Here is a 19,263-nt window from a genome sequence, read left to right as displayed (position 1 = left end):
GATAATGTTAATCCATTCGTTTAACAACTAAATGACTCGGAGTTTGAGTCGATCCCAACTGAGCTTAGTTTCGACCGTCGCCATTTTAGACCCGATGGAGCTGCCATTTGACAACCGAAAAACTAGGCTACTGTAGGCCTGTGCACAGAATGGTTCAACTAAATAGGACGGAATGGTCAAATTACTACACTAGATTTAGCCTGTCCAGATTTAGACATATTTCGGGAACGAAGGCGTTATGTTTCTATCAAGAAAGTTCAACCATGTGGTCCCCCTACCAACCCCCATGGTGTTCTTATAGTCCTAAATGTTGTTTTGTCGTGGAACGTGATGAATATGTGGGTACATTCGGTTACTTCCTTTTACTGGCCACACTAGAAAGGTTCGATCATCTGAGACGCTGAGTAAATTTCGCCTAGATCCGTTTTGGTGGGCATTATGGCTTTATAGTCTGCAACACCTTGTGGCTCTCAAAATGTCGTAAACACAACCCTACAATGATATAGCAAAAGATTACGATGTTTCGCCTACGATTCTGACTTTGAAACTGTAAAACAGTGAGCGTTTCGATGGTTGGCGGGAGCAAATAGCTATAGCCTAGTTTGCGTAATTGCGCACGAAGCGGGATCGGCGGTTTCACGTTGTCCAACCCCACTCATCATTAGCATAGAGAGATCATTGGTTGGAATCCCGGGACGCCAGACATTAGCATAGAGAGATCATTGGTTGGAATCCCGCGGAACACATAGCTATGGGGCGTCTGTACAGTCGCAGCGAGTTAAGTATCCAGTATCCTGGAGCCAGAGGGGTGAGTAGCTGGCTTGGCCAAACGATAGACAAACAACGAGTTTGGGACAGTGAAAACGCCATGAAAAGGAAAGGAGAGCGAGGTGAGCGCACATGTCTGAACAATATTGATCCTTTTCGATATATCGTAAGCAAATAGGCAAGTAGCCTAGCTCATAGTCTCAGATTAACTTTTGTACTTTTTACGTTCACCAAGCTTTATAAATAGCATAGGTTACACATAACAATGTAATTGAAGGATATAGACTTTAAATTTACCAATATGTCTAAAATTATTATTACTTGGAATGCTGAAAAATATATGTTTTGCCATTTTGTCTACAGTTTACCAGCCTTGTTTAAAACACTAGTCAAATATTGTTTATAACAACGTTCTAATAACATTTGGGACACCTGAAGAAACAGTTCTGCGAATGTTCTGTTCCCTCACGTTTTCTCTCAACACGGCATGGTTACTATACACGTGGCTGCTTGGGTCAGCATTGGTCCAAATACCAATACATTTCCTTCGGTGTTTTTGCGGGAAAAGAATATTGAGCATGCGTAAGTTTAGCCCTTGGCGATTTGTGTAAACATTTTAAATCAGAACATTTGATGACTATAGTTACTGTTAATATAGGCTATTTGAACATTCAGAAAGTTAACGTGAAGCACGAATGCACAAAGCAAGAGTGCAGATGAATGATACAATGTTACAACACCCTGAATCGTTCGAGAACGATACAATGTTGCAGTAGCTATATGTGATACACTGTAGCGGTAGATTACTTTTATTGTAATTGCGATGTTCGATTCCCCAAACTTTACAATACGCAAATGGTTGTTTACGTTGATGTTTACCAGTGCCTGAAAGTAGCCTTTTTGGTGGAGCTGAGTGCACTCCGTACTGAATATCAATTCATACATTTAACACATACTATCACGTATACAAATACTATGATCCTTGTTTTTGTTATTAAGCTACATTGTTATTGATATGTGGTTTTGTTACAGGTGGAGGCCTAGAGATGGCAGTAAATGTCCAAGTCAAGCCTGGTGAGAAACACAACCACTATGAGCTGCTGGCGTGGCTCAATGAATCTCTACAGACCAGGTTCACTAAGGTGGAGCAAACCTGCTCAGGTAGGCTAGATGCTCATTGTACACACTGTTTACAATTTCTATAGGCCTATATATTGCCTCTAGATAATACTGTTTTGTATCTGATTTCATACTTAGAGAACATTCTTCTACATCAATGTTTTTATTTATTTCACTTTTATTTAACCAGGTGGGCCAGTTGAGAACAAGTTCTCATGTAAAACAATCATAGTTAGTTATTTTGTATGAGTTCCAGGCATGGGGGTATGACTCTAAATGTGTGTGTTCCAGGTGCAGCGTTCTGCCAGCTGATGCATTGGCTGTTCCCTGGTTCTGTGGACGTACAGAGAGTGAGGTTCCAGGCCAGTGATGAGGTGGATGCCCTTCACAACTACAGTGTGCTGCAGGCCGGCTTCAGGAGGAGTGGGGTGATCAAAGTGAGTTACACTCTACAGCCATACACACGTTCATGATATAATATAATTGAGAATTTCAATAAGCATTTTTCTACGGCTGGCCATGCTTTCCACCTGGCTACCCCTACTGCAGTCAACAGCACTGCACCCCCCACAGCTACTCGCCCAAGCCTTCCCCATTTCTCCTTCTCCCAAATCCATTCAGCAGATGTTCTGAAAGAGCTGCAAAATCTGGACCCCCTACAAATCAGCCGGGCTAGACAATCTGGACCCTTTCTTTGTAAAATAATCTGCTGAAATTGTTGCAACCCCTATTACTAGCCTGTTCAACCTGTCTTTCGTGTTGTCTGAGATTCCCAAAGATGGGAAAGCAGCTGCTGTCATCCCCCTCTTCAAAGGAGGGGACACTTGACCCAAACTGCTACAGACCTATATCTATCCTACCCTGCCTTTCTAAGGTCTTCGAAAGCGAAGTCAACAAACAGATTACCGACCATTTTGAATCCCACCGCACCTTCTCCGCTATACAATCTGGTTTCAGAGCTGGTCATGGGTGCACCTCAGCCACGCTCAAGGTCCTAAACGATATCGTAACTGCCATCGATAAGAAACAATACTGTGCTGCCGTATTCATTGACCTGGCCAAAGCTTTCGACTCTGTCAATCACCACATCCTCATCGGCAGACTCAATGGCCTTGGTTTCTCAAATGATTGCCTCGCCTGGTTCACCAACTACTTCTCTGATAGAGTTCAGTGTGTCAAATCGGAGGGCCTGTTGTCCGGACCTCTGGCAGTCTCTATGGGGGTGCCACAGGGTTCAATTCTTGGGCCGACTCTCTTCTCTGTATACATCAATGATGTCGCTCTTGCTGTTGGTGAGTCTCTGATCCACCTCTACGCAGACGACACCATTCTGTATACTTCTGGGCCTTCTTTGGACACTGTGTTAACCTCTCTAGGCTAGGCGGGACGAATTCGTCCCACCTACGTAACAGCCACTGCAAGCCTGTGGCGCGATTTTCAAAACGTTAAAAATCCTATTACTTCAATTTCTCAAACATATGACTATTTTACAGCCATTTAAAGACAAGACTCTCGTTAATCTAACCACACTGTCCGATTTCAAAAAGGCTTTACAACGAAAGGAAAACATTAGATTATGTCAGCAGAGTACCAAGCCAGAAATAATCAGACACCCATTTTTCAAGCCAGCATATAATGTCACCAAAACCCAGAAGACAGCTAAATGCAGCACTCACCTTTGATGATCTTCATCAGATGACAACCCTAGGACATTATGTTATACAATACATGCATGTTTTGTTCAATCAAGTTCATATTTATATCAAAAACCAGCTTTTTACATTAGCATGTGACGTTCAGAACTAGCATACCCCCCGCAAACTTACGGGGAATTCGCTAACATTTTACTAAATTACTCACGATAAACGTTCACAAAAAGCATAACAATTATTTTAAGAATTATAGATACAGACCTCCTCTATGCACTCGATATGTCCGATTTTAAAATAGCTTTTGGTGAAAGCACATTTTGCAATATTCTAAGTACATAGCCCAGGCATCACGGGCTCGCTATTTAGACACCCGGCAAGTTTAGCACTCACCATAATCATATTTACTATTATAAAAGTTTGATTACCTTTTGTTGTCTTCGTCAGAATGCACACCCAGAACTGCTACTTCAATAACAAATGTTGGTTTGGTCCAAAATAATCCATCGTTATATCCGAATAGCGGCGTTTTGTTCGTATGCGTTCCAGACGCTATCCGAAATAGTAAAGAAGTGTCACGCTGGCGCAATTCGTGACAATAAAATTCTAAGTATTCCATTACCGTACTTCGAAGCATGTCAACCGCTGTTTAAAATCAATTTTTACGACATTTTTCTCGTAGAAAGGCGATAATATTCCGACAGGGAATCTCCTTTTCGGCAAACAGAGGAAAAAATCCCAAAGGCGGGGGCGGTCGGGGTCACGAGCATAAGCCCAGTGTCCCTTGATCGGCCACTTGAGAAAGGCGATAATGTGTTTCAGCCTGGGGCTGGAATGACGACATTCTGTTTTTTCCCGGGCTCTGAGCGCCTATGGACGACGTGGGAAGTGTCACGTTAGAGCAGAGATCCTTAGTAAATGATAGAGATGGAAAAGAGGTTCAAGAAATGGTCAGACAGGCCACTTCCTGTAAAGGAATCTCTCAGGTTTTGACCTGCCATTTGAGTTCTGTTATACTCACAGACACCATTCAAACAGTTTTAGAAAATTTAGGGTGTTTTCTATCCATATGTAATAAGTATATGCATATTCTAGTTACTGGGTAGGAGTGGTAACCAGATTAAATCGGGTATGTTTTTTATCCAGCCGTGTCAATACTGCCCCCTATCCTAAACAGGTTAACAACCCTCCAGACGAGCTTCAATGCCATACAACTCTCCTTCTGTGGCATCCAACTGCTCTTAAATACAAGTAAAACTAAATGCATGCTCTTCAACCGATCGCTGCCTGCACCTGCCCGTCCAGCATCACTGCTCTGGACGGTTCTGAATATGTGGACAAATACCTAGGCATAGACTGTAAACTCTCCTTCCAGACTCACATCAAACATCTCCAATCCAAAGTTAAATCTAGAATTGGCTTCCTATTTCGCAACAAAGCATCCTTCACTCATGCTGACAAACATACCCTCGTAAAACTGACCATCCTACCGATCCTCGACTTTGGCGATGTCATTTACAAAATAGCCTCCAACACCCTACTCAACAAATTGGATGCAGTCTATCACAGTGCCATCCGTTTTGTCACCAAAGCCCCATATACTACCCACCACTGCGACCTGTACGCTCTCGTTAGCTGGCCCTCGCTTCATACTCGTCGCCAAACCCACTGGCTCCAGGTCATCTACGAGACCCTGCTAGGTAAAGTCCCCCCTTAACTCCACTCACTGGTCACCATAGCAGCACCCACCTGTAGCACGTGCTCCAGCAGGTATATCTCTCTGGTCACCCCCAAAGCAAATTCCTCCTTTGGCCATCTCTCCTTCCAGTTCTCTGCTGCCAATGACTGGAACGAACTACAAAAATCTCTGAAACTGGAAACGCTTATCTCCCTCACTAGCTTTAAGCACCAGCTGTCAGAGCTGCTCACAGATCACTGCACCTGTACATAGCCCATCTATAATTTAGCCCAAACAACTACCTCTTCCCCTACTGTATTTATTCATTTCTTTTGCTCCTTTGCACCCCATTATTTCTATTTCTACCTTGCACTTTCTTCTACTACAAATCTACCATTCCAGTGTTTTACTTGCTATATTGTATTTACTTTGCCACCATGGCCTTTTTGCCTTACCTCCCTTATCTCACCTCATTTGCTCACATTGTATATAGACTTATTTTTCTACTGTATTATTGACTGTGTGTTTGTTTTACTCCATGTGTAACTCTGTGTTGTTGTGTGTTGTCGAACTGCTTTGCTTTATCTTGGCCAGGTCGCAATTGTAAATGAGAACTTGTTCTCAACTTGCCTACCTGGTTAAATAAAGGCGAAATAAAAATATATACTGCAGTCTAGTAGGACTGTGTGTAATCTGCACACGTCTATATTCTATTGTGCTTATACATGTGTAGTAACTCTGCAATTACTCTAGTAACAACATGGTGTTATTACATATTATATATGTAATATAATACTTATTACATTTTATAACATGCATATTGTTACATGTAGTGATTTAATAATGTGTAAAATCTCTCCTCCCCAGTCAATCCCAGTGGAGGGTCTGATCGGAGGGAGCTCTGAGGCGAGCCTGGACTTTCTACATTGGTTCAAGGTGTTCTTTGACTCCAACCACAATGGCCAGGAGTATGATGCTCTGGAGTCGCGGGCTGGGCAGAGCATGCTGCCTGCTAATGCTGCTAAACAGCCACAAATACCCAAAGCCCTGACACAACTCAACTTCTGTGAGACTCAACTTCACGCTCTCTCTGCTCTATTCTTTAGTTTTTTGTGTGAAATGCTGGTATGAAATGTTAGTCCACTGTATCCACTTTATTTGTGTTTTGGTTGGTCAATGTTGTCATTTTTGTTACCCAAAGCTAGGGAAGTGGAGATGTCTGAGGGGCCCTGGCAGAACCAGGAAATAGCACTGGATGTTCAAACAGCAGAGTCAGAGGAGAAGGAGGATACGTTTTTCCCTTTCAGCCCCAGCCTGCTGCAGCTCATCCAGAAGCACTGGCCCAGCCCAGCAAAGCGCGGGACAGAACTTACCCAGGATCAGGTAGCCAGACACGTTCTGGGTCAGAAATACCCTCAGGACATCACCGCCGCCTGCTCCCAGACCCCCTACTGCCTCTACCTGTACCGAGGCGTAGAGCTGGGAGGGGATGGAGACCAGGAGAGGGCCAGTGTGCTCCTGATGGGCTACTTTGACCAGAGGTCAGGGGTCAAACACGTGCGCCTGCTAGACACCCTTCAGCCCAGGGATGCCACAGTGTCAGCTGGTACAGCCGAGCTGAACTGTCTGGTGGAGACTCTGAGGAGGTTTGAGCTCCCCTTGGCCAACTTGGCTGTGTTCTACTGTGGAGACTCGGGGCTGAGCCAGGTGTTGGTGACCGGGCTCAGGGCCCTGAACCCTGGGCTGGTGTCTCTCTGTGGTCTCCCTGGCCTGGCTGGACGGGCGTGTCACATGGGCGTGAAGGCGCTGCCGAAGCCGGTCCTGGAGCTGGTTAGAGACATCCACCACCACTACTCCACCTGCCCCACCACCAACGACAACCTCAAGGAGATATTTGCCGATGTGGCACCCTTGGACCCTCTCCTTCCCCTGTCGTCCCAGTGCCTTTTCCTGGGCAGGACGGTGCAGAGGATGGCAGACGCCTGGCCTGAGCTGCTGCAGTACTTTGAGTCCCGGGGCAATGAGGGGGATGCGGAGCAAGTGTGTGCCCTTCTAAGGGACCTAAAAGTCAGACTGAGCCTGCTGTTCCTGGGGCAAGCCTTGGAGCCCCTCTGTGCCTTCCAGGAGCTCATTGAATGGGGTGACTCTGACGTGGCCAACATCCTACAGCAGGCCTCCAGCCTGGTGCACTCCTATGCAGCCAGCTTCCTCCGCTCGCCCGCCGTGGACCGCCTCCTGAGGCGGTGGGAGCTCACGCTCCTTGGCAACGAGGACCACCTCCTGAGGGTGGAGGTGAACACGGGCGCCCGCGTGAAGGACTTCCTGTCGGAACATCAGGCAGAACTCAAAGACGATATCGTTGACTCTTTCCTGGAGAGTAGTGTCTCCTTCTACATGGCTACCACCTGGAGCCTGATGGAGAGCCTGCCGCTGCCCAACGTGGCCCTGAAGAACATTCCCATCCTGCTGAGGCCTGCTGGGAGGCTGGAGGTGACGGGTAGGGTGGTGGCCGAGCTGGGGTCCCTCATGGGGCTGTGTGGAGTCCCGGGGGACATGGCCCTGCTGACCGACGAGTTCCTGGAGTATATGATCTCAGAGGGTGAGAAGCCTACCGCCGACTCTCCCTCCCCTGGGCCCACGGTGGAGCAGCACTGGAAACAGGTGCTGAGGACCATGGGAAAGACATCTATCCTACGGAGGCTGATCTGCAGCCTGCTTACTCTCCCCTCTGGCTCTCTGCAAAGGGACAAGGTCTTCGCTCAGGTGTGTAGCTAACTGGACTAGAGGGCACTGTTTAGGAAATGATGTTGATGTGTTAGCTCTGCTGTAATGTACGCTACTACTATAGTCACATTGTTTTGCAATGTAGAAAATACCTTTTTTTTTTTAAATTCTGTCTGTTAATATGTGTTGGTATGGATGTCTTTATATGTGTCCAGGCTACTGTGCTGGGTGATGGTAGTTGGGATGAGAATGATTGGCTCACAGAAGAGACAGAACACAGTGAAAACGAAGGCATACCCTCATCACCCTCAAGTCCTCTAAAACAGGAGAGCAACTCATCTGGTAAGATTGTACTACATATTTACCGGAATGTGGCACTTGACAAACTTTATTCAGAGCAGAGGTCTCCAACTCTGTTTCTGAAGGGCTACTCAGTGTGCAGGCTTTTGTTCCAGCCCAGCAGTAACAGACTCAATTCAACTAAGCCTCTCTCCAGACTGAAGACCATTATTTGTTGTTTATTTGACACGTGTGTGAGTGCTGGGCTGGAACAAAAACCTTGCATACCCCGTAGGTGAATACGGATATACTGTATATTTAATCATATTTAATCATTCCTATTGTTCAAGATTTGATTGACATCACAGAGCCTGCTGAGACTGAACCCAGGCCTGTTCAGACAGACACAAGACCAGGTAAGGATAGCACTTAGAATCACATACACTCATTAAGGGATCATTGTATATTTATATGTCCTCAAAAAATATTGACCTCCTCTTTGCAATTTGCCCACAATGGCAGCGCTAAAGACGACTGAGTCTATTGACATTATTGATCTTGATGACAGCGACGATGACGTTATTTGGACTGAGACCACACAGCACAAGGTACATTATATTTTTGTTTAAATCCATTTCCTTTTTTTTGGATAAAATATGATTATGTGCAGTGCATATATTATGGAAGCATAAAATAAGTGTTTCTCTCACTGACCCCCAGCTTAAAGATGACAATGCCCTGCTGATGGCCACATCCACCCCTGAAAGACCATCTAAGACATCCTCCTGCCTGTACAAGGTAGGTACTGTTGACTCCATCAACAACAGACTGTCACTGTTATTATATTATATTATACTGTTTATATGTATATACAGTGGCAAGAAAAAGTATGTGAACCCTTTGGAATTATCTGGATTTCTGCATAAAGTCACAACAACAGACAAACAGTCTGCTTAAACTAATAACACGCAAATTATTTTATTTTTCTTGTCTATTGAATACATCATTTAAACATTCACAGTGTAGGTTGGGAAAAGTATGTGAACCCCTAGGCTAATGACTTCTCCAAAAGCTAATTGGAGTCAGCTAACCTGGAGTACAATCATTGAGACGAGATTGGTGATGATGATGGTTAGAGGTGTCCTGCCCTATAAAAAAACACTCACAAAATTTGAGTGTGCTATTCACAAGAAGCATTGCCTGATGTGAACCATGCCTCGAACAAAAGAGATCTCAGAAGACCCAAGATTAAGAATTGTTGACTTGCATAAAGCTGGAAAGGGTTACAAAAGTATCTCTAAAAGCCTTGATGTTCATCAGTCCACGGTAAGACAAATTGTCTATAAATGGAGAAGGTTCAGCACTGTTGCTACTCTCCCTAGGAGTGGCCGTCCTGCATAGATGACTGCAAGAGCACAGCGCAGAATGCTTAATGAGGTTAAGAAGAATCCTAGAGTGTCAGCTAAAGACTTGCTAACATCTCTGTTAACGAGTCTACGATACGTAAAACCGTAAACAAGAATGGTGTTCATGGGAGGACACCACGGAAGAAGCCACAGCTCTCCAAAAAAAATATAGCTGCACGTCTGAAGTTCACAAAAGAGCATCTGGATGTTCCACAGCGCTACCGGCAAAATATTCTGTGGACAGATGAAACTAAAGTTGAGTTGTTTGGAAGGAACACACAACACTATGTGTGGAGAAAAACAGGTACAGCACACCAACATCAAAACCTCATCCCAACTGTAAAGTATGGTGGAGGGAGCATCATAGCTTGGAGCTGCTTTGCTGCCTCAGGGCCTGGACAGCTTGCTATCATCGACGGAAAAATGAATTCCCAAGTTTATTAAGACATTTTGCAAGAGAATGTAAGGCTATCTGTCCGCCAATTGAAGCTCAACAGAAGTTGGGTGATGCAACAGGACAACGACCCAAAACACAGAAGTAAATCAACAAGAAAATAAAATACACCTTCTGGAGTGGCCCAGTCAGAGTCCTGACCTCAACCCGATTGAGATGCTGTGGCATGACCTCGAGCGGTTCACACCAGACATCCCAAGAATATTGCTGAACTGAAACAGTTTTGTAAAGAGGAATTGTCACCTATACTCCTTCTCCGGCCTCTAGGTCATCAGGCTGCTGATTATCCAGCACACCTGTCACCATCGTCTCGTGCACCTGCGCCTCATGTCACTCACCTGGACTCCATCATCTCCTTGATTATCTTCCCTATATCTGTCACTCCCCAGGGATCTTACCTCATGTGTTATTGACTCTGTTTCATGTCGGTGCGTTGTTTGTGTTTCCTGTTCATTGTTTCGTTTATTTATTAAAACACTCACTCCCTGAACTTGCTTCCCAACTCTCAGCGCACTCGTTCCAGGAATGGTCCAAAATTCCTCCTGACCGTTGTGCAGGTCTGATCCGCAACTACAGAAAATGTTTGGTTGGGGTTATTGCTGCCGAAGAAGGGTCAACCAGTTATTAAATCCAAGGGTTCACATACTTTTTCCACCCTACACTGTGAACGTTTACACGGTGTGTTCATTAAAGACATGAAAATGTATAATTGTTTGTGTGTTATTAGTTTAAGCAGACTGTTTGTCTATTGTTGTGACTTAGATGAAGATCAAATTGTATGACCAATTTATGCAGAAGTCCAGGTAATTCCAAAGGGTTCACACATTTTTTCTTGCCACTGTCTTATACATTCGTTAAGTAGTATTATGTCATTAGTCTTGAAATTCTCTCTCTGCTTAGCTGAAGTGTGTAAAATAATCCTTTCTCTTTTCTGATTTACATTATCATGACAGTTAGCTTTGAGGCTAACAATGGTACATAACAATGTATTTCGATGTTCAATCTCACCAGATGTGTATGGCTGACTGTGTGCTGTGCATTTCCCTGTAGGATGAGAAGGGCTACAATGTGGGGGATCTGGTATGGGGACAGATAGATGGATACTCCCTGTGGCCAGGGATTGTCCAACCCTGGAAGGGATGGCAGGCAGCCAAAAGCATCCGGAAAATTGAATGGTGTGGGGATGGCAGGTTTTCCGAGGTGAGGGGGAGGAGGGACATCATGTTTTTGTTTTCAGTGTGTTTGTGTAAGTTATGAGTGTCCATATTTGATGGACAATAACGTTTTTTTTAAATTAAATTGTAAAAGTGAATTGTTGTGCAGTACGAGGTACCTATCGCTCAGTGAAATTCTGTCTGTTTCAGATAAACACCCAGAGACTGCTGCAATTTGGAGCGTTTGCACAATGTTTCTGCGCAAATAGCTTCGCCACCCTCGTCACGTACAGGGATGCTATATTCCAATCCTTACAGGTCAGTCTGTATCTCTGCTTGTGTGTGAATGTCTGCTGTATGTGTGTATCCCATCTGATTGTGTGTTATGTAACCGTGTAGGTGGCTGCTTCAAGATGTAGGAAGGTGTTTTCACTGGGTTCAGATAAGCGGAAGGAGCTCCTCAAGGAAATGGTGGACTGGGCCTTCAGCGGTTTCAAACCCACTGGCCCAGATGGGTTCCAACCACCACTCCAGACCGAGGGTAAGCTAAGAGGCTGACTAACATATCATTCTGGATCTACCCGCTGGGCACACACTGGTTGAGCCAATGTTGTTTCCACTTCATTTCAATGAAATTACGTTGAACTAATGTGAAATAGACGTTGAACTGACATCTGTGCCCAGTGGGTATTAAATACATGATCCCTCTCTTTCATTTTGAAGATGTTATAACAACTTGTATGAAAAGAAATAGATGTATTTTGTGTTAATGGTGTACAGTATTTTGATGATGTTAATGATTTTACAGCTAAAGGGATTGCCAACGGGAAGCAACCGGACCAAAAAAAGGCAACATCCACCAACAGCGAACTGCACAACCTGAGCCAGGTGTCTGTGTGTCTCACCAAGCTCTCGCTGAACCTGGACAACGGCACCTTCAACCTCAGGCAGGAGGAGGATACAGGTGCCTCGTCCAACAAGGGGGGAAATGATCAAAATCCAGACTGCCAGCCACCACTCAAAAAACAAAAGCAGCAGTACAACATAAAAAAAGACCCAGGCTACGTCTATGAACTTCCGGACCAGAAATACAGAGGTGGGCCTTCTCTACTCTTTCTTCACGCTGATATCCTCTGTTAATAATTGTTTACTTCTCTCAATGCGCTGACACTGTCTCTGCCCACTCATTTAATATACTGTATTTTGTATCTTTATTTTCTCAGAGGAGATGGTTCAAAGAGTAAAGAAGAAAAGACTGGATATTGAAGGTGAGAGCTTGTGCTGACATGGACACACTTTTGTATTAAATAGTGGTATTGTGTTGGAAGTCTGGTTCATTCATTGTTTTGTTCACTCACTTTGTAATTTTCTATCTTCCAAAGCTTTCTGCCTGTGCTGTATGGATGACGATATAGAGATTTTCCATCCACTGTTTGAAGGAAGCCTTTGCCTTAAATGCAAGGTAAAGCAAAAAATATATTCTTCTTGTGGTTCTTGTTACATTTCACCATGTTGTACAGGTCAGAGAGGTTACAAAAACATACAGTACCAGTCAAAAGTTTGGACTCCTACTCATTCAAGGGTTTTTCTTTATTTGGACTATTTGAGATTCTTCAAAGTAGCCACCCTTTGCCTCGATGACAGCTTTGCACACTCTTGGCATTCTCTCAACCAGCTTCACCTGGAATGCTTTTCCAACAGTCTTAAAGGAGTTCCCACATATGCTGAGCACTTGTTGGCTGCTTTTCCTTCACTCTGCGGTCCAACTCATCCCAAACCATCTCAATTGGGTTGAAGTCGGGTGATTGTGGAGAACAGGTCATCTGATGCAGCGCTCCATCACTCTTCTTCTTGGTCAAATAGCCCTTACACAGCCTGGTGGTGTGTTGGGTCATTGTCCTGTTGAAAAACAAATGATAGTCCCACTAAGCGCAAACCAGATGGGATGGCATATCGCTGCAGAATGCTGTGGTAGCCATGCTGGTTAAGTGTGCCTTAAATACTAAATAAATCACAGACAGTGTCACTAAAGCACCATCACACCTCCTCCTCCATGCTTCACGGTGGGAACCACACATGCGGAGATCATCCGTTCACCTCCTCTGCGTCTCACAAAGACAAAAATCTTAAATTTGTACTCATCAGACCAAAGGACAGGTTTCCACCGGTCTAATGTCCATTGCTAGAGTTTTGTTGGCCCAAGCAAGTCTCTTATTGGTGTCATTTAGTAGTGGTTTCTTTCCAGCAACACAACTGATTGGCTCAAACACATTAAGAAGGAAAGAAATTCCACAAATTAACTTTTAACAAGACCCACCTGTTGATTGAAATGCATTCCAGGTGACTACCTCATGAAGCTGGTTGAGAGAATGCCAAGAGTGTGCAACACTGTCATCAAGGCAATGGGTGGCTACTTTGAAGAGTCTCCAAATATATTTTGATTTGTTTAACACTGTTTTGGTTACTACATGATTCCATATGTGTTATTAAAGAAAAACCCTTGAATGAGTAGGTGTGTCCAAACTTTTGACTGGTACTGTATATGTTAAACAAAATGTATATTAGGTGTGTTGCCTCCATTTTTTTCAGATGGTCATGTCTTCCCTGGTTGTGCCAATTACTAAATCTTTATATGGGAAGTTATAACACTGACTACTCTTCCCTACAGGATAACTTCACTGAGACTCTCTATCGATACGATGAGGATGGCTACCAGTCATACTGTACAGTGTGCTGTGCTGGCCTGGAGGTCATCCTCTGTGGGAACGACAGCTGCTGCCGGTGAGTAACACTATTTGCTTCTAACGCTCTCTCCAGTGGAGGCTGGTGGAAGAGGGACCGTCCTCCTCCCCATTCTCACTCCACCAGCCTCCTATGCCATTGTTTACTCTAAACCTTCCAGACATGGGTCATGGTATAACATATATGTCTTCTCCCAGCTCCTACTGTTTGGACTGCCTAAACATCTTGGTTGGCCCAGGTACCTTTGACTCTCTGAAGGAGGTGGATCCATGGATCTGCTACCTGTGTGAACCCCACAATGCCCACGGTGCCCTGAAACCCCGTCTTGACTGGAACATCCGTGTCCAGGAGTTTTTTGCAAATAACAGTGCCTTTCAGTTTGTGAGTGGCCCCGCAGTCCATCTTTTCTCGTAGCGCTACCTTAGAATGGAATGCTTTTTGTTTTGATTTGATGTATTAGTAACATTCATTTACATACCGGTACTGCTCTTATTGGTCAATAACCGAATGAGTGTGCTTAACCTTTTCCCTCTCTAGGAGCCCGATCGGGTATACCCGTCCATCCCTGCCAACCTACGTCGACCAATCAACGTCCTCTCGCTGTTTGATGGGATTGGCACAGGTTAGCTGCAGTGGCGGAATTCCTCCATTCTAATTCTACTCTGTGTTGTCTTGATTCTGCTGACCAAAATACTACTGTATTATGTGTTGTTTTAATTCTACTCTAATTTTGATTCCACTATTATTTGTTCTGCTTCTACTATGAAGATCTTACTGTGAATATTTGACTATTCCATTTGATTCTAATTCTACTGTTTTCCTACTGTTCTGATTCTACTGTGAAAATGATATTATACTCCTTTAAGGTCTAACGAGAAGAGGAACTTCAATAATCAGAGACTTTGCACAGTAGCACTTAACCAGATTATGAAGGAGGACATTTTGTTTTATTTGACCCTTAGGTTACTTGGTGCTGAAAGAGCTGGGACTCAAGGTGGACAAATATGTGGCCTCGGAAATCTGTTCGGAGTCCATCTCCGTTTCCGAGATCAACCATGAAGGCAAGATCATACATGTGGATGATGTCCGGCTCATCACCAAAGAGCACGTACGTCTTATAATGTGAGCACAGCGCTTTTACTGTCGATTTGAACATTGGTCAGTACTAAAACAGACCTCACTACTCCTGTCCAATGCAGATCCTAAAGTGGGGTCCGTTCGATCTGCTCATTGGTGGGAGCCCTTGCAACGATCTGTCCATCGTGAACCCAGCACGGAAGGGACTGTTTGGTATGTCTGGCACTTGAATAGTTTACCTTGTGAGATCAACAGAGTAAAAATATATTTGTTAAGTATTTTCTACGCATTTTGTAGTGTGGCTTATAGACATTACCAGCAGAGTGCAGTGTACAACAGCATTGTTAGTTTGGAATAGGCAAGCAGAGTGCAACATCTGTGTTAGCTCTAATGTGGATATCAGCTCTGCAATGTTGTTCACTGCCTAGCTACAGTGCATAACCAGACTTCCCCGACTATTCCCCTGTGTTATGGGTGATTATTACATCTCTGTCATTCTGTCTGTAGAGGGGACGGGGAGACTCTTCTTTGAGTATTACCGGCTTCTTCACATCATGAAGCCCAAAGAAGACGACCAGAGGCCGTTCTTCTGGTTTTTCGAGAACGTGGTGTTCATGAACAACAACCACAAGGTCGACATCTGCCGCTTCCTGGAGGTTAGCTAACCCCATTCACTCTCTTCTTAGAACAGTTGTATCGTGCTGCGTACATTTTTGTCTCCGAAAATTGGGAATTCTAATGGGGAACTTAGGGTTCAAGCTTAAAACAAAAGTTTGCCGCTCATATTTCTGGTTTTGGTCTGGGTCTCAGAATGAACGGTTTTGAAGTCAGAAAATATAATAGTTCACATGAACACAGCACCAGATCTCTTGATTTGTATACAAATCATTCTGTCTAAATGTTCTGTAGTTTAGAACCCAAATAACTGACAGTCTGTTCTCAGTGCAACCCGGTTCTGGTGGATGCGGTGAAAGTGAGCCCGGCCCACAGAGCGCGATACTTCTGGGGCAACATCCCTGGGATGAACAGGTACGTGTCTGCACCCTTGACCAAACCAAGCCACTCAGCTGAGCCATGATCCTTTCTCATCAACCCCTTTGATTATTGAAACCTTAGATGAAAAATGATTTATTCAGTGCAATTAATCTCTATAGTCTACTGATATGTGGGTCTTTGCAAAAACCCAGGACCACACCAGTATGACAACATCTTTAGGCCCATCTCTCTGCGATAATAAGAATAACTGAAATGTTTATTTCACCTTTATTTAACCAGGTAGGCCAGTTGAGAACAAGTTCTCATTTACAACTGCGACCTGGCCAAGATAAAGCAAAGCAGTGCGACACAAACAACACAGTTACACATGGAATAAACAAACGTACAGTCAATAACACAATAGAAAAATCTATATACAGTGTGTGCAAATGTAGTAAGATTAGGGAGGTAAAGCAATAAATAGGCCATAGTGGCGACATAATTACAATTTAGCATAGCTCACTGTGTCTGATTCTGTTCTAGACCCATCATTGCATCCCAGAACGACAAGGTTATTCTCCAGGACTGCCTTGAAAGGGGAAGAATTGCCAAGGTCAGAACATTTTTCAAATGTATTTTCTATTTAATCTTCATTTAACTAGGAAGTCCCAATCGGATCATCTTTGTTTGTTTTGAAATGTTGTCCTGTTGTTTTTTTCCATTTCAGTTAGTCTACACCTCTTTCTTTAGAACCTGTGACTGTTTGTATCCAAGCATTTCCTGGTGTCTTACTTTCTTGTTTATTTTGTATTCTATTGCACAGTTCACAAAGGTGAGGACCATCACCACCAACTCGAACTCCCTCAAGCAGGGCAAGGACGTGCGCAAGCTCCCTGTATCAGAGAAAGGCGTGGATGACAACCTGTGGATCACGGAGCTAGAGAAGTAGGCATTTTGAAATATGGCATTTAATTTTTTATCACTTATTTTCAATTATTTATTTATTTTATTCAGTGGAAATTAAAGATCTTCTCTTCTGCCTTTCACTTCAAGGATCTTCGGCTTCCCCAAGCACTACACCGATGTAAAGAACATGAGTCGCCAGCAGAGGCAGAAGGTGCTGGGGAAGTCCTGGAGTGTGCCTGTGATCCGCCATCTCTTTGCCCCACTGAAGGACTACTTTGCTTGCGAACAACTTCCCCCGTTCCTTTCGCAGCCATCTAGTTCCTCAGCAACAGCCATGGGAGAGGGGTCAATGGGTGGACCATCATGGTGTAGTCCCCTGGAGTGATAGTCAGGTTCAGCAAGGGTGCTTACCCCCCACCATACGGGGCTGTGGCCAATAACAGAAAATTAACAGAAAAAAAACTAGAAAACCGAAAATGCAAAAAAAATCTACTTATCTGATCTTTTTTAATCTTTTAATTATTCTACTTAAACCCTTTTATGCATCTCTTTTATTATTGTTTATGTTCACACTGATTTTTCTTACCTGACACAAAGGCCAAGCAAGAAGAAATGGATAGAAAAGATCAGACACATCTTACTAAGACAAAGCTTCATCATCGCTGGGTTCATAATCTGATTGTGTTAATAGTTTTGAGTTGGATAATCCTCTAATTGGGTTATTATTCATTTATGTCTCTATTTTTCTGGGAAAATGACTTGATATTTGGCCTCTATTAGATTAGATTTCATGTATGTTAGTTTTTTAATGAGGTCATGTCAATGGCCTCCCTACTATGAGCACTGTCACTTTCTGTCCAAGTCAAAGCTGTGACATGCAGGGATGTTCTCAACAAAAATCGTTAGATCCAGCAAGACTACCTCTTTGTGTTGCTTTATGACAGCCATATGAAAACACTCAAACATATCTGCTGCTAACAAGCCACCATGTACTGTAAATATAATGTAACTTTGTAAATAGAATTGAAGTTGTTATGGTATGATAATACTGTAAATAATTTGGTCAGATATGGGATGTTTTTATAAGATTCCTTTATTGTGTGAAAGGAGGCAGACAGAATCATGTTAATTTTTTAAAATCTTTATTAAAAACTGATTGCTATTGTGTTAAGCCAAGGGCTATATAGCGATGTCTTATTTAAAAATGAATAGTACAAATAACATTTTTATGAAATGTTTAATTTATTGTATCATCAATCATATGCATTGGGTGATTTTTCAAATGGTGATTGTAGTATGTAATCCAAATAGATTATTATAGTAATTAGTATAAGCTAAAGGTTGACTCAGCGATATGACGTAGATGCAGAAAGTAAACAGCATAGTGGGTCGATTTCCGCAACAACTAAGAGCGTTGAAGCGCGAGGCTCAACTTCTCAGCTGTTTGCCACACTGAACGGTGTGAAGTGAACCCATGCACAGATACTGTGAGAGTGAAGTCTTGCATCTCGCTCATCTCAATATCTGCGTTGCTGCTCGTGGCAACGTCATTTCACTGAGTCTACCTTTAAACTACACGACTTGCCCAAAAGACCATCGGGTCACATATTTACATTTCAACCAGGCCTACCTCAAAGCAGCGAGCTGGTCAGCACTGGGAACAACCACTGGTCTTTCATCATAATGAGCTCCAATGTATTTTTTTGTCAATCGGGTCCAATCGGGTTCGGGTCTGATTGTTCTTGAGACTAGTATTGTCACATCTAGTAATAAACACTACCAGTGTTTTTCATCCAAGAAGACCTCTAGTGCATACATTGCTTTGTAAGTGTGTAGTTTGTGGTCAAGCCTTTTGTGAAAAGAGCCCATTCAGATGAAATGGCCCTTTCATAGCACAGAGGAGCCTTTGCTGACAACATTACAACCATCTAGATTCTAGAATAAAAGGTTGAAACGGATGAAGTCACTGTGATATTAAGTTTGAAATACAACTTTAGCAGTTTATCGTACCCCATGTTGGATTGGAGGGAATCATGCAAGTAATTGTTAGTACACCAAACTACCAAATACTTCACACTAGCAGTTAAGCTACTTTGAAAAAGTAGTTCACTACATCCAAGCTACTTCAGGACAAATTATATCTCAATCTGAAATGTCATAGACTACAAGAATGTGTAATTTGCCATATTAAACACAAAACTATGTTTCAAGTGAGAATTAAGCAATTCTGTTGCTGAAAAAGAAAGACAATGTTTGCTTATTTCCCCCATATTTTCTTCTCTATATATAAAAAATGTATTATGTAGTTCCAGTAGTCAGCTACAGCGCTACA

At 43.4% G+C, this 19,263-nt stretch overlaps 1 protein-coding gene across 2 annotated transcripts; it reads left to right on the top strand.

Moving 5' to 3' along the window:
* The first annotated feature begins 741 nt into the window (after positions 1-741).
* Positions 742-18,102, top strand: LOC106566801 (uncharacterized). Of its 2 annotated transcripts, XM_014135212.2 has the most exons (25): positions 742-890; positions 1,801-1,929; positions 2,179-2,324; positions 6,082-6,280; positions 6,416-7,977; positions 8,154-8,280; positions 8,568-8,633; positions 8,740-8,825; positions 8,938-9,015; positions 11,128-11,277; positions 11,442-11,549; positions 11,631-11,772; positions 12,040-12,327; positions 12,455-12,499; positions 12,614-12,693; positions 13,900-14,012; positions 14,171-14,354; positions 14,511-14,595; positions 14,936-15,081; positions 15,173-15,263; positions 15,558-15,706; positions 15,994-16,079; positions 16,569-16,638; positions 16,849-16,970; positions 17,079-18,102. In XM_014135212.2, the coding sequence occupies exons 1-25, from the start codon at positions 752-754 to the stop codon at positions 17,314-17,316; spliced, it is 4,629 nt and encodes a 1,542-aa protein (XP_013990687.2). In that variant the 5' UTR covers positions 742-751; the 3' UTR covers positions 17,317-18,102. The 2 variants fall into 2 exon arrangements, 1 of the variants encoding a protein (XP_013990687.2); XR_006758543.1 differs by lacking the exons at positions 15,994-16,079; positions 16,569-16,638; positions 16,849-16,970; positions 17,079-18,102 and having other exon boundaries at positions 14,936-15,095; positions 15,558-15,575.
* The last annotated feature ends 1,161 nt before the right edge of the window (positions 18,103-19,263 follow it).

The sequence above is a fragment of the Salmo salar genome, chromosome ssa13, assembly GCF_905237065.1.
Source record: "Salmo salar chromosome ssa13, Ssal_v3.1, whole genome shotgun sequence".
NCBI lineage: Eukaryota > Metazoa > Chordata > Actinopteri > Salmoniformes > Salmonidae > Salmo > Salmo salar.
This window is presented reverse-complemented; position numbering and strand designations above follow the sequence as displayed.

Coding starts and splice junctions, on each gene's coding strand:
- LOC106566801 (XM_014135212.2), top strand. CDS start 752: ATGGGGCGTCTGTACAGTCGCAGCGAGTTAAGTATCCAGTATCCTGGA. Junction 12,694..13,899: donor GCCTTTGCCTTAAATGCAAG/GTAAAGCAAAAA, acceptor TCTTCCCTACAG/GATAACTTCACTGAGACTCT. Junction 14,013..14,170: donor GGGAACGACAGCTGCTGCCG/GTGAGTAACACT, acceptor GTCTTCTCCCAG/CTCCTACTGTTTGGACTGCC.